General features: G+C 40.7%; 1 protein-coding gene across 1 annotated transcript in view; it reads right to left on the reverse strand.

The window, feature by feature from the left end:
• Positions 1-16,060, reverse strand: part of LOC124616581 (dynein intermediate chain 2, ciliary-like) — a 405,599-nt gene that overhangs the window by 135,767 nt on the left and 253,772 nt on the right. Inside the window, exon 9 of the mRNA XM_047144902.1 lies at positions 1,883-2,130. Within this exon, the coding sequence (XP_047000858.1) occupies positions 1,883-2,130 (248 nt within the window). The remainder of the gene's footprint in view (positions 1-1,882; positions 2,131-16,060) is intronic.

Below are 16,060 nucleotides of genomic sequence, written 5' to 3' on the forward strand. Positions count from 1 at the left end.
TAACCAATATTTTAAGATGGGACGCCCAATCATTTTTTAAGCAGATTAAAACTGTGTGCTGGACCAAGACTCAAACTCGGGACCTTGCCTTTCATGGGCAACTGCTCTACCAGCTGAGTAAGCCAAGAACGACTCAGGACCCGTCCTCACAGCCTTACTTCTGCCAGTAACTTGTCTCCTACCTTCCAAGCTTCAGAGAAGTTCTCCTGTGAAACTTGCAGGACTAGTACTCTGATGCAGAGTGAAAATATCATTCTAGAAACACACTCCAGGCTGTGGCTAAGCCATGTCTCCAAAGTATTCTCTCTTCCAGGAAGTCTGCAAATTTCACAGGAGAACTTCTGTGAAGTTTGGAAGGTAGGAGACAAGATACAGGTGGAAGTAAGGCTGTGGGGATTGGTCCTGAGTTGTGGTTGGGTACCTCAGTTGGTAGATCTCTTGCCCATGAAAGGCAAACGTCCTGAGTACGATTCTCGGTCTGCCAGAAACTTTCACATCAATGCACACTCCACTGCAGAGTGAATATTTCATTTTGTAGTCTGACTGCATTTTTCCAGAAGCATGACAATGCACTTTCCTCACCCATGAATGAGAACTGCTCGAATGTTTGGAACTGGTACCAGATTGGATTGAAGGAAGACATCACAGCAATTCAGAGGCCAGCTGCTAAATTTGTTACCGGTAGGTCAGAAACAACACGTAAATTTTGCAGAGATGCTTTGGGAACTCAAATGGGAATCCCTGGAGGGAAGGCGACATTCTTTTTGAGAAACACTATTGAGAAAATTGAGAGTACTGGCATTTGAAGCTGACTGCCAAACAATTCTACCACCACCAACATACATTTCACATAAGAACCACAAAGATAAGATACAAGAAATAGGACTCATATGGAGGCATAAAGACAGTCATTTTCCCTTGCTCTATTTGCGGGTGGAACAGGAAAGGAAATGAGAAGTACAGGTGCAGGGTACCTTCCCCCACACATCATACGATGGCTTGCAGAGTATCTATGTAGACGTTAGTTGCCAGTTGGTGCACTTCACCACTAGGTCATGTCACCTATACATCAACTGCCCCTCAAAAATTGCTTATACTCCACATTTTCACAATACTATACACACATTTTCAAAGAAAAATACTGACATAGTGCTATGAGCAAAATAGCCTTAGAAGATGATGTCAAATCAGAGCACATGCAGTCAAAAACAGACAGTTGTATCCCTTTTTTGAGTTGATTGTAGTACGGCTGATCATCAGTTCAGCACTCAACACTGGCTTCTACGTATCGCAGTGAGAGTGCTATGAAAGATGTTTCTGCCTGTTCTATTTGCATACCAGCATTCATTTGAAGAAAAATGGTGTGCTTTTAATGCAATTCGTGGATCACATTTGAAACAAAATGTCATAATTTAAGTGAAATAGTTTCAGTGCACTGCAGCATATTAGCATATGATCATTGGATACCAATGGTAAATAACATAGAATTTGCTGATATGTGACAGAACTATCAGTCTCCGCAATACATAACAGCTGTGGAGCATAAAATGAAAACAAACACAAACATAAGAGTGCATGCGTGGGCGCTTGTGCACACACACACACGCACACACACACACACCCACACACACACACACACACACACACACACACACACACATAAACAGATGGAGTGCAGACTTCCAGAATCTACTGCAGTCGTACAATGAATCACCGTTGTGAGATTCCGTGTAACTAATAATTTCAACTTCAATGGAGTATTTGATGACAGAATGTTATAAGTTTGATATCTTTGAACACAATAATGTGTCCAAAATCCCCAGTGTTTCCTATAGACTGGTATTACAGTTTCTGTTTAATGCAGATGTAAAATATTACTTGCCTGCCATACAATACCTCCATGCTTGTCTTTGAAGTGACTCTTCCTTGCTGGTTCCTTGTCTGACACACTAGCATTGTAAACAGCAACATTTCCATCATATAGTCCAACTACAATCATACTAGGATAGTCTGGGTGAACATCAACACACACCACTCCAGTATCAGTAAGGCAAATATATTCAGGATAGGAATGATTTTTCAGTGTGAAGAGACACATAGCTCCCTCAGGCTGTGGTTTAGTGGAGTCAACTGAAACCAGATATTGTTGATTGGTTACTTCTTTCAAAATATATATGAAAGTGATAATCTGAATTTAGAAATCTGTATTTATATCTAGTTATTTATCTATCTATAAATATAAACAAGGACGTATGTATGTATGAATGTATGTCAGGATTTCCTCCAAAACCAATAGATTGATTTCAACCAAATTTGGCACACCAATAGCAAAATTCACAAGTTTCAGCACTGTGGTGTTGATAACCTCCTATTTCCAATATCAGCGGAGATACGAGCAAAACATGTTTTTTCAGCCCCTGACATATAGGTTAACGTGCATGACATGCATGCTGTGGATGCATAATATTGGCCAGCCTTATTGACATGCTTTGAAGGTAAGCCTACATGTCAGGAGCAAGAATCAGTTCCCAGCTGCTGACTTGTAGGCTAATGTGTACAACAGGCATGTTGTGTTGGAGAAGTATTAACCTGCTTTATCAACCTGTTTTGCAGGTGCTACTTGTACAGATGGGCATGGCTAGGGGAAGATAAGATGAATAGGGGAAGTGATGAATAGACAGTGGAGAAGAGGGGGACAGGAAGAGATGAACAGGCAGAGTGAAGGGGAGGGGACATGGACAGAGAGAGGAGCAGGAGAAAGGCAGAGAGTAGGGGAGGAGGACATGGACTGAGAGAGGAAGAAGGGGAGATGGACAGGGAAAGGGGATGGAGGAGTAGGTGGGGAGGGAGAGGGGTAGAAGGAAATGGCACATAGAAGGCAAGATAGAGGAGGTCTTACCCAGTATTTTATGAGCCTCAGCTCCAGATTTCTTCATGTTAAAGCAGAAAATTGAAAGTTGGTGTAAATGATGAGAACTGAGCTTGTAAGCTGAAAGATGCAATTGAAATAACTTTATGATGAAATAACAAATCAACTAATATTTTGATGGCTTTATGTTTACAAAAGCCTAAGTTTACGTATGACACAACCAACCACCTGCAGCACCACTAGGCACTACTGCCCTCTATTGCAAGACAGTGTAACCAAAGTTATAGACCTAATATGTAAAGCAGATTGTGTAAATGTTTGTACTTACGTATGTATATATGTCCAGGATCTCCTGCTTGAAATGCATGAATTGAGTTCAAAAAAATTTGGCACACACACACACAAAACTTCACAAGTATCAGCACTGTGTGGTTTACAACCTCCTAGCTCCAACGGAAGTGGGGATATGAGCAATTGTGGTTTTACAGCCGCTGCCATGTAGGATGCCCTGCATCCCCCTGTTGTGTGGGAATATTAACAGTCTGCTTTATCGACCTGCTGTGCAGGGCAGCCTACAGGTCAGTTGTCCAGCTTTTGGTGTGCAGGCTGCCCTGTACAAGAGGTGTGTGGACTGGAGTAGTATCAACCTGCTTTATCAAACTGTTATGGAGTGTCCACACATTTTGACAGGGTGGCTGAGGGGGATGTAACGATAGATTTAGGAGAGGATGGACAGAGACAGAGAAAGAGGATGAGAATATGGACAGAGAGAAGGAGCAAGAGGAGACAGACAGAGATACAGGGCAGGAAGAGATGAACAGAGAGATGGGGGAGGAGGATATGGATATATAGTGAGAGGGGGAGAAGGAGGAGAGGGAAAGAGAGATGGAAGAGGAGGAGATGGGCAAATTGGGTGGTTGGAGAAGATGATGAATGAGGGAGGTGGAGATGAGCAGATAGGTGGGGAGGAAAATATTGGCAGAGAGAGGTGCAAGGAGGAGATAGACAGAGAGTGGGGGAGGACGAGGTGGGCAGAGGGGAGAAGGGGAAAATGGGCCAACACAGGGGGGAGAAGGAGGAGAAGGAGATGGAAAGATAGAGAGTTGGAAATGGTAGGTGGACAGAGAGGATGAGTTGGACACACAGAGGGGGGAGCATGTTATGTGGGCAAGCAGAAGGTTGAGGCAGAGATGGACAAAGAGGGGGTGAGGTGGGGATGGACAGAGGGGGAGAGAGGTATGGACAGAGACATGGCAGAAGAATGTGATGATCAAAGATGGAGGAGATGGGCAGAGGGGGAGGGGCAGATAGACCAAGAGGGGGGGGGGGGGAGGAGAGGAGGAGAGAGATGCAATATAGGTGTCAAATATGTATGCAGGCAAAGTCCTGAGGAAATGGATACAGACAGAAAGTGGTGATGGACCCAAAGAGGTAGAAAAGGAGGTGGATGAAGAGAGGTGTCAGAGGAAATGACACAGAGTTGGTACGAGGATATGGACAGAGAGGGGGCTAGGTGGATATGAACAGAAAGGAGGAGGAAGAGGAAACAGGCAGGGAAAGTGGAAGAGATGATGGAAATAGGGAGGGGGGGGGGGGAGTGAGACAGGAAGTGGACCGAGAGAAGGTGTAGGAGGAAATGACACAGAGGGGGTAGGCAGATAGGAAGATATGAAGAGAGAGAGGGAGTAGAGAAAAAGATGGGGAAGAGGACACAGACATGGAGACTCAGAAGAGGTGATGGACATAAAGGGGGGGGGGGGCAAAAGGTAGACAGGGAGAAGGGGTAGGAGGAGATGAACGGAAAGAAGGGGAAAGAAAGGAGTTCAAGGTGGACAGATAGAGGGAGAGAGGAGATGGACAGAGAGAGGTGGGAGATGGAGATGGATATAAAAACAGAGGAGGAGGACGAAATGGTCAGAGAGAGGGGAGGAGGTGGAATAGACAGAGAAGGGGCAGAGGAGATGAGGGACATAGAGAGAGGGGGAGGGATGATGGACAGATTGAGGAAGGAGGAGAGGGTGGACAAAAAGAAAAAGGAGGAAGAGCTGGAAAGAGCAAGGGGGAGGAGGAGACAGGGGGGTGGGGTGGAGATAGAGATGAGGGAGGAGGAGGTGAACAGAGAGTGTGGAGAGGAGAACACAGAGAGAGAGAGAGAGAGAGAGAGTGATGATGATATCGCCAGAGAGAGGGGGGACACATATATGTGTGCAATATATGTAATTTATGCATACATAGGCAAATCCAAAGAGTGAAAGGCCAGTTAGATATCAAATTGGAAATTGCTAATGGAAATACTTAACATACAGGAAGAAGTATTGCCACTGACCACTGATGAAAGGCAAACCAGGTTAAAAGCTGACTTCAAAGGACAAAATAAAACATTGTAAAAAATGATAATTAATGTTTCCTTTATACATTACTAAGGGTAACCTTAGACTGATATTGATTTCATCATGGGTGGTTTTACACCAGAAATGATTTATTCAAGTGCTCACAGGTGTCACTGTATTAACTTCAGTCTTAAACCAATTGAATGTCATTGTTGTTCTGGTCTTTAGTTTAAAAAAATGGTTTGATGCATCTTTCCAGACTGGTCTGCTCATGTATCCTGACCAAGTTTATTCATCTCTGCATAACTACTGTGATCTACATCTATCTGAACTTATCTGAGCCTTGGTCTCCCTTTACTGTTTGTACTGAACACATTCTACCATTACCAAGTTGATGACATCCTGAAACTTCACGATGTGTTCTTTCGTTTAGTCAGGTTGTGTCATATTTTTTTCCCCAATTAAGTTCACTTACTTAATCTACCCATCTGATCTTCAGCATCGTCTGTAGAATCAAATTTCAAAAGCTTCTATTCTCTTGTGATCTGAACACAGTTTATTGTCCATGTCTAACACCAACACAAGGTTGCAGTCCACATAAATACCTGAAGAAGAACTTCCTAACATTTAAATTAATATCCAATGTTGACAAATTTCTCTTTTTCAAAAGCAGTTTTTTTGCTATTGTCAATCTACATTTTACATGTTCTGTACTTTTAAACCCATCTGTTATTTTGCTGCCCAAACAGCAAAAATCTATTACTATGTATCATTTTTAATACAATTTCCTCGTTATAGCCTGATTTAACTGAACTACATTTCATTATCTTTGTTTTACTTTTGTTGATTTTCATCACATCACCTATTTTCCAGTTGCTGGCCATTCAATTCAACTGCTCTTCCAGTTCTTTGCCATCAGTGAAGGAATTACGACATCATCAACAAACCTCAAACTTGTTATTTCTTCTCCATGATCTTTAATTCCATTTCTACATTTTTCTTTGGTTTCTTACACAGCTTGTCCATGTACAAATTGAATAACATCAGTGATATTTGCATGGCTAAAGATGTGAATCATCCAGTCTGATCAATCTCAGAAATTTCTAATGTGTTTTCTAGACCTTTTCTTAGGGTAAACTCATCCAAATGACAGATCTGCAGAATAAATATAGTTATAGTTGAACAGCTACTAGAAAACAAAGTACTGCGATTCAGAAAAAGCCATTCTTTTAAAAGAAATGCATCTTGTATCATCCGTCAAAAGCCTCATTAATAAAAGAGATGAACTTCTCATAGCCATATGGGAAAATGAAAGAACAGATGAAATTTCAGCAGATCTGATGTACATTCCAGAACATGGAAATCATTAAAATTGAGCACATTCTTCTTGGTGGCTACAAGCTAATATCATACTGCTGTAGCCAATGAAGACATAGTGGGAGTGGCTGTATATGCAAAAAATGAGGTCAACTCTGAGCAGCTTCAAGTTAACGAACATTGTTCAAGCAGTTCTTTGAATGTTGTGGCACAATAATAGAACAGGAAAAGCATATGTTGCAGTAGTACCTGTTTACATGCCACCAGCAGAAAGTTTCTTAAGCTTCATAGAGCAGACAGAGACAGTTATAACAGCATTATTTAGACTTATCTGGAGACTCGTTGTTTGTGGAGACTTTAATGTTGATTTTGTAGAAAAAAGTATTCACTGAGGGCACGTAGAGTTGTTGATGCCAAGCTTTGGATTGTTTGCTACTGTAAAATATAAACTGAGGATTTAAGAACACAGTGCAACAGCCTGCAGTGACGTAGCTGTAAAACCAATAGTCAATGGTTTATCTGATAATGATGGTCAGATTAGCAACAAAATATACTTACTAAGTAGGTACTGACTGTAGAAGAAAAGTGTTCTACTGCAGACACATAAAAATGAACCACAATAGTGTTCAGAGAAATTAAGGGAAGTAAACTGCAGAGAGATTTATAAATCAAACAAAGTAGCTGGGAAATTTAACTCTTTCTTAAACATATTTCTACAGCACTTTGAAACTTATCTTCCACTGAAACAAATAAGGGGAAAATCAAACAGGATCAAAGAAACTTGTTAATAGCTACTGGGATAAAGAATTTTGTACTTCTAAGATACATCTCACCTACTTCAGAGGAGTAGCCATAATCATGAGTAGAGACACCATTACCACCAGCATTCTAAAATTCTTCTGTCTGTTACTAAAGAAAAGCAAAGCTCAAGCACTATGCTCAAAAGATGTGCTACAAGAATCAGAAAAAAGAATACGAAAGATTATTAAACAAAAAATAACAACTGGAGAGAGACTGAACCCAAAAAATAGCTCTGGTGCAGCAATGATGACTTTACAAATTACTGGCCACCAAATTCAATGACTACTTCCACACAGTGATTGCAACTACTGCACCCAGTAATAAATAATCAAATACAGATGCATTAATTTACTTGTGCAGGCAATGGATGCACTGTCAACAGACATTAGTTTCAAATGTACAACCTTTATGGATATCAGTGCTCATGCAACAGCATGCACTACCTAAAATGTTCCAAAACAGTGTGCATGAAAATGAGATTTTTCCAAGGTTTGTACTTCAGATTCTATTAGCCACAGAAAGGTAAGATCAAGTATTTTGGATAGCACTTTGGCTTGGGACCATTCATATATCCAACAGTAGGATAGTCTTACTATAATTATTCTACAGCACATGGTCAAATTTTGAATATTACACACTTCTTCCAGCTTAGGCAAATGGAGCAAATTGGTTGGTTCTTTTTGCAATAGATGTGGCCTACAGTGCACCTTAATAGGCTTATGGAGTCGTCATTTAGTTCATGAGTGGTTCCTGAGAAAACTCAAAAAAGCATTATTCACCATCAGCAGTGGATATCTAAATAACTAACTGCAGCAAATTGCTCAAATTTTAATGGTATATTTTCTAGGCATTTATGTAGAGGTGCCATTGTCCCATTTTCAAATATCCTTATCCATTATCAAGAAACACTCAGAAAATATGGTTTTTGGCTATCAAAACCAATCCACAAATTCCAAGATGTCTATGCACACCAAATGGCTGTAATTTTTACAATGTATTCCTGAGATCCCAATCTTGAGAATTTTCTTGATATCTTTAGCCTTTCCTTATTCAAGTTATGCACATAAAATCCCATGTGAGTTGAAATCTAAATGATAAATAAGTGTAGCAAACTGCACAAATTTTAATGGCATGTTCTCAAGGCATGTATCTAACAGTGCCATTTTTCCATTTTCAAATATCTTTATCCAGTATCAAGACACACCATGAAAACATGGTTTTTGGGTATCAAAACCAAGCCATGGATACCATGACAGCATTGAACAGCAAATGACTGCAATTTTTATGATATATTCCTAAGATCCTGATCTCGAACAATCTTGAAACTTTTCTTGATATCTTTATCTGTTTGCGAGATACAGAGGTTCAAAGCTATTCCCCCGTACACGTAAAATCTGGCGTGAGGTGAAGATGTAGTTTATAAAGTGACTTAGCTTGGAGAAATAGGCTGTAAAGTGTCTCCATTATCATCAGAAGAGTTCTGGAATCCCATCTTGTAGTGCTGAAGCAAATGCAAACTTTTTGTGTACACAAAATCTGGGCTCAGGTGCAAAATTGGTAAATTATCGAAATTTTACTGACCTATAAAGTTCTTTTCATATGGGCGATATAAGGAGGGAACCAGCGGAAAAGATGAATATGCTCCTGTTTAAAAATCCCCTGTCTGGATAGGACTTGAAGGCACAATAGTACCAACTGACCATTGGGTCATCCTCAGCCCACAAGCATTGATGGATGCAGTATGAATAGCCACCTGGTCAGCTCACTGCTGTCCTCACTATTGTCAGTTTTTGTGTTCAGAGCCGCTACATCGCAGTCAAGTAGCTCCTTGATTGGCCTCACAAGAGCTGAGTGCACTCTGCCTGCCAACAGTGTTCGGCAGACCTGCAGTCACCCATCCACACCCGACAGTGCTTAGTTTCAGTGATCTGAAGTGAAGCAGTGTTACCATTGTGGCATGGACTTCGTGCCTGTTTAAAAGACTAAAAACTGAGGTGCCAGCTACCTCATTCTACCCTCTTCAGCACTTTTAAAAATGTTCTCAATAATTCTGGTATGCAAACATATTCATGCTTTTTTAAGCTGAAAGAGAAGGAGAAATTGTAGTGTGAAAGAAACAGAAAAGTAATAAATACTAGAAGATAGTAGACAGTGGTTGTGTTATAGAAAGATCAAAGCAGACAATGGCAGCATAAGAGAAAGAGGAGAACACAGTGGCTGTGGAACACAGTTGACTGTGAAAGAACAGTGCTGGGAAAAGAGTGGAGGAGATAGTGGCACTCGGAGAGAAATAAAGAGGAGGATAAAGTGGAAGTGGGTAAGAGCCAATGACAATGAGTGACAGAGTCTATGACAGTAACAACAAGGAAGAGAGAGATAGTGTCGGTGAGAAGAGACAGTACCCGCGGGAATAAATGAATGAGACAGGACCAGTGAGAGAGAGCATAATGAAGAAAGTGGCAGTGGGACAGTAGTAGGAGCACAAAATGAAGGAGACTGTGGCTAAGACTGGAGACAACAACATATATACACAGAGTGATAATACAAGGGTGGTTTGAATAGTTCTCAGAATAGAATAGAAAAAAAGTATTTACATCACTGAAACTTCTTTTATTTTTCAATGTAGTCTCCTTGTAGAGTAATTCACTTGGTCCAACAATGTTCCAGTGCCGTCATCCCATCTCGAAAATGAGTTTCCTCCAGGCATGCAAAATAGTTGTTAACCGTGGCTATGAATTCTTCATTTGAAGTGAATCTTCATCCACCAAGTAAAATTTTCAATTTTGGGAAGAGAAGGAAGTCTGACAGAGCCACATCAGTTGAATAAGGCTGGTGTGGTAACAATTCATACCTTAGTTCATGTAATTTTGCCATGGCCATGGCACATGTGTGCAGGTGTGCATTGTCTTGATGGAAGATGACTTTCTTCCTTGCTAAACCTGGCCTTTTTTGCAAATCTTTTGTTGCAATTTGTCCAGGATGCTAGCACAGCATTCTCCAGTAATTGTTTGCCAAGTGGGGAAATCATCTACAAACAGAATCCTCTTCGCATCCCGGAACACTGATGCCATGTCCTTTCCCGCCAAAGGAATTGTCTTTGATTTCTTTGGTGGTGGAGAATCAGCATGTTTCCACTGCTTTGACTGTTGTTTTGTCCCTGGCGTATAGATGTCCACACAAGTTTCATCTTTGGTGACAAACCAGCACAAAAGATCTTGTTCGTTTCTTGTAAAATGGGCCAAATATTGTTCTGATATGTCCATTTTCTTGCATTTTTGATCCATCGCCAAGAGTCGTGGCACCCATCTGGCAGATAATTTTTTCATTTCTAATTCTTCAGTTAAAATGTGATATACCCTTTCAGATGACCTCTGGCAAGCATAGGCAATTTCAATCGGCACTCCTCCATGACCATTTTGTGCACTTTTGCAATTTCTGGAGTAGTGACACATCTTGGCCAACCACTGTGTGGATCATAATCTAAGCTCCCCCAACCAAATTTTAAATTCATTTGTGCACTTGGCAACAGTTGAATGTGAAGGTGCAGAGTCCCCCAGTGTATTATGTAAATCGGCACGAATGTCCTTTGCTTTCATACCCTTCTTTACGAAGTACTCCGCTCGACTCTCGATTTTTCCATCTTTGCAAATCACTAAGCAACAACAACAACAGAGCCACATCATCATGCAGCTCTCTTCCAAGAGCACTGACATGGCACGTGTTGACTGGCAACAGTCCATGAATATCATGCGAACAACTCATTGCGCTGCACTGACCTCTCCTGGTGATTCCAAGCAATTTTCAAACCAGCCTCATATGATGAGTCTGGCTCAATGAATTAGCAAGAATGGGCAACAGGGAGTGGATGGGTATGAGCACCACCACCTAAAGAGGTGGTGGTGGTATAAGTGACTTACAGATACAAACTAGTGGGTTGTGACCAAGTTACAATTAGGGGAGATTGTGAGTATGAGAGGTAAGTTGCTTGTTAAAAAGAGCACGAATATGTTTGCATGCCAAATTTTTGGGAAAAATTTTAAAGGTGCTGAAGAAAGTAGAATCAGGCAGCTGGTACCCCACTTTTAAACAGGAATATATTTGCCTTTTTTGTGCTTCAATGGGAGCATTTTTCAGCTGGTTACAAATTAATCAAGTCATTAAAAATTAGTAATTCTTCTAGCAATGATACAGTTTCCAGTAGAACAATAAAATCTTATGCTAACTCACTAGGAGTAATTTTAAGGTAGCTATATAATCAACTAATGACTTGGGCATATTTCCTGAATGGCTTAATCCTCAAATGGCAATCACAAATAACATTGTCTTGTACCATTCCATTTTTGTTTTAAAATAGCAAGCTAATACCTATTCCTTCACTATTGCTTCAGCTAACACAAACACAATGATAAATTGTGTTGTCATACATGCAAGTGAGCAGCACCAGTATAAAATAAACAACGAGCTAGGTGAGAAAGGAGTTATGATCCTTTGCAAGAAAATGATCCAGATTATGAACTAGCAGCACAGTCCCACAAAAAGGCAGTTGTCTACAGATAATTAGTAATCAAAGAAGCAGTTGTTTGAGTTCTGCACTGTTAAATGCTTCAAGTGGATCATTAATGTATGATAACACTTTTTTGAGGCAACAGTGTGATACAATGAACATTTATTTTATTATTGTTTCATTAGACAGTGCTTTGGCTCATATTATGTAAGTTTCTTGATTTGTTGTTTCGCCCGCGTTCCTGGGTTCGGTTCCCAGCGGGGTCAGGGATTTTCTCTGCCTCGTGATGACTGGGTGTTGTGTGCTGTCCTTAGGTTAGTTAGGTTTAAGTAGTTCTAAGTTCTAGGGGACTGATGACCATAGACGTTAAGTCCCATAGTGCTCATAGCCATTTGAACCAGTTTTTGAATTGTTGTTTAATCAAACTGAGATTAAACCATGGTTTTGCTCTTACCTGTCACAGAAATGATACAGGATTTGGGCTAGACATCATTAAAAGAAAGGCATTTTTTGTTGTGATGGAATCTTCTCACGAAATTCCAATCACCAACTTTCTCCTCCAAATGCGAAAATATTTTGTTGACACCGACCTACATAGGGAGGAACAATCACCAAGATAAAATAAGGGAAATCAGAGCTCGTACGGAAAGATACAGGTGTTCATTCTTTCCGCGCGCTATACGAGATTGGAATAATAAAGAATTGTGAAGGTGGTTTGATGAATCCTCTGCCAGGTACTTAAATGTGATTTGCAGAGTATCCATGTAGATGTAGATGTACCTCAGTAACAAAGACAGCTATTCTTTGCATGTGTAGAAAGTACCCCATGCACCCACTCATGTTACAAAAAATTGCACACTTGCTCAAGGTTAAATATTCTGTGATATCACTCTCTATGAAACTGGATGAAGTAACTATTTCTAATTACAGATTTATTTCACTCCTGAAAGACTTTTTAAAAGTGTTTGAGAAAGTGCCCTCTGATAGCAATGGTAACCAGAATGAAAAATGGTCCTATCATTTCACACAAAGGTGAATATGTCCTCGGCGGAGATAGGGATGTAAAAGAAGGGAACTTATCTGGCTGCTTCAAAGTCATTTAAATCAAAATATCTTGACATATTCACACTTTTCTTAAATTTTTAGTTGAGTGGTTGGTTGATTTGGTGGAGGGGACCAAACAACGATGTCACAAGTCACATCGGATTAGGGAAGGATGTCAGCCATGCCCTTTGAATGGAGACATCCCAACATTTGCCTCAAGTGGTGTAGGGAAATCACAGGAAACCTAAATCAAGATGGTTGGATGTGGGTTTGAACTGTAGTCCTCCCAAATGTGATTCCAGTGTGCTAACCACTGCACCACCTCACTTGGTAACTTTTTAGTAACATGACACATGCCATCATGTCATCCAACATGTCATATGTCATGTCGTGCAGTGTGAAACAGTGTGTCATTAGAGTTTAGGATGAATGCATCCACACTCTGGGATACTTCCTATCATAAATCTACCCCATCCTTGGATATTTCCTATTGTAGATGCATTCCCACTGTCTAGAATCACATAAATTTGTGTTTATTTGTTCTTACAGCCCTCACTATACATTTAACATAGGGTGAATTTGGAGGAGAAACATTCCACTTGGGAAAAGGTCGATTCCCACCCACTGAGAAATCAAAAAATTATTTTACACCCATCCAGGAACAAATCATCTCCAAAAATTTTACTGCCCCAGAAAAACTTTATCTGTTGTTTGTATGCTCTTCAGCTATATGATATTATATTCTGTTTACTATGGCTGGCAAATCTTCTGAATTTTGGGCACAGAATTGGGAACTTTAGCCTATTAATTGCAAATGTTTTTTATTCCAGTCTTCTACATCTACATCTACATCTACATCTACATCTACATGACTACTCTGCAATTCACATTTAAGTGCTTGGCAGAGGGTTCATCGAACCACAATCATACTATCTCTCTACCATTCCACACCCGAACAGCGCGCAGGAGAAACGAACACCTAAATCTTTCTGTTCAAGCTCTGATTGCTCTTATTTTATTTTGATGATCATTCCTACCTATGTAGGTTGGGCTCAACAAAATATTTTCGCATTCGGAAGAGAAAGTTGGTGACTGAAATTTCGTAAATAGATCTCGCCGTGACGAAAAACGTCTTTGCTTTAATGACTTCCATCCCAACTCGCGTATCATATCTGCCACACTCTCTCCCCTATTACGTGATAATACAAAACGAGCTGCCCTTTCTTGCACCCTTTCGATGTCCTCCGTCAATCCCATCTGGTAAGGATCCCACACCGCGCAGCAATATTCTAACAGGAGATGAACGAGTGTAGTGTAAGCTGTCCCTTTAGTGGACTTGTTGCATCTTCTAAGTGTCGTGCCAATGAAACGCAACCTTTGGCTCGCCTTCCCCATAATATTATCTATGTGGTCTTTCCAACTGAAGTTGTTTGTGATTTTAACACCCAGGTACTTAGTTGAATTGATCACAATATCAATTCTTTTGACGATGACCAGTTTCAGTCCATAATGACCATCCTCAGAGCTTTTCTAATTGCAAGATGTAGGTGTACCACACTTTACAGCTAAGAGTGCTCACTGCTCTGCAGCAGCAGGGATGTTCATAAAAAGTGCGAGTATGTCAAGATGTTTTGATTGAAATGTCTCTGAAGCTGCCAGATAAGATGAAAAGCTAGTTCGCTTCTTTTACATCCCTAACTCTGCCCAGGACAATTTGCATTTACGTGTGCTATGATAGGAGGATTATCCAGTCTGATTACGAACTATAACTTATCATAATTTTGACTTTAGATTGTCGCAGCTTGGGAACCATAGTAGTCTTCATCGACTAGGGTGAATACTGGTCAAGTATAAGTTCTGTATTGTCTTTCAAACCATGTTGCTTGAGTTGGGCATCATTAGTCTGGCTCCTCTATGGTTACCTGGCTGGTATAGTTGAACATGTCCCATAGAGCCTCCTGTGTTCTCATAGTACACAAGACTCACCACCAAGTCTAGGTCAGATGCCCACAGGAAATTTTGTTTTATTTTTAAATTTTTTCACATTTTTTATTGTTTTGTATTCTTTTTTACTGATTTTTTTATTTTTTGTTTTTATAGCTACACACATTTTATTTATGTATGTAAAAGATGGTATATGCAAAGATATAAAAAATTGCCGTAAATACCCAATACAGTGTGCAAAATAAGAGCAAACATAATCACAATACCAAACAAAGCATTAAATGAAACAATGGAACCTCCAGGTACGAATGTCAACAATATAGGAAAAGACAGATCACTATTTACCATAAAGAAGACACTTCAAGTTTCAGACAGGCACAATTAAAATAAACATAAAGCTTTTGGCCACAGTCTTTGTTAGTACAAGAGAAAACACACACACATACACACCATCCAAACACACACAAGCAAGCACACCTCATCCACACACAACTGCCAGCTCCAGCATCTCAGACTGGAATGCAACTATCACGTGGGATGCAAGCAGCAATCTGTAGGGGCTGGGAAAAGGGAAGGGATAGTAGTGTATGGGTGGGGAGAGAGTGATGAACGCTGTCTGATATAATGTGCATGGACTACACTGCCAACAGGCATAGCTTTGGGAGGTTGTGGGGCAGGGAGGTGGGGAAAAAAGGAGCAAAAAAGGAAAGGAGCAGGGAAAGACAGGTGGATGCGTTGGCAGAGGGCTGCAAATAAACAGGGAGTGAGATGGGAAGGGTGAGGAGAGGATAGGACAGAGATGGTGGAAACTCTTGTGAGGAAGATGTAGCATAGGTTGAGGCCGGGATAATTATGGGAGCAGAAAATGTGATGGAAGAATAACTCCCATCTGCACAGTTCAGAAAAGCTGGTGGTGGAGGAAAGGGTCCAGCCATTGAAATCAAGTGTGTTACATTCAGATGCATGTTGTGCCACAGGGTGGTCTACTTTGCTCTTGGCCACTGTTTGGTGGTGGCCATTTATCCTGGTGGAGAGCTGGTTGATAATCATACCAATATAACAAGCTATGCAATGATTCCAGCAAAGCTGGGAAATGACATGGCTACTTTCACAGGTGGCCAGACCCCTGATGGGCTATGATAAACCTGTGACAGAACCGGAATAAGGAGTGCTGGGTGGGTAGATTGGGCAAGTTTTGCACCTGGGATCACATCCCTGTGGCAAGGGGTTGGGATTGGAAGTGCCATAGGA

The sequence above is a fragment of the Schistocerca americana genome, chromosome 5, assembly GCF_021461395.2.
Source record: "Schistocerca americana isolate TAMUIC-IGC-003095 chromosome 5, iqSchAmer2.1, whole genome shotgun sequence".
Taxonomy (NCBI): domain Eukaryota; kingdom Metazoa; phylum Arthropoda; class Insecta; order Orthoptera; family Acrididae; genus Schistocerca; species Schistocerca americana.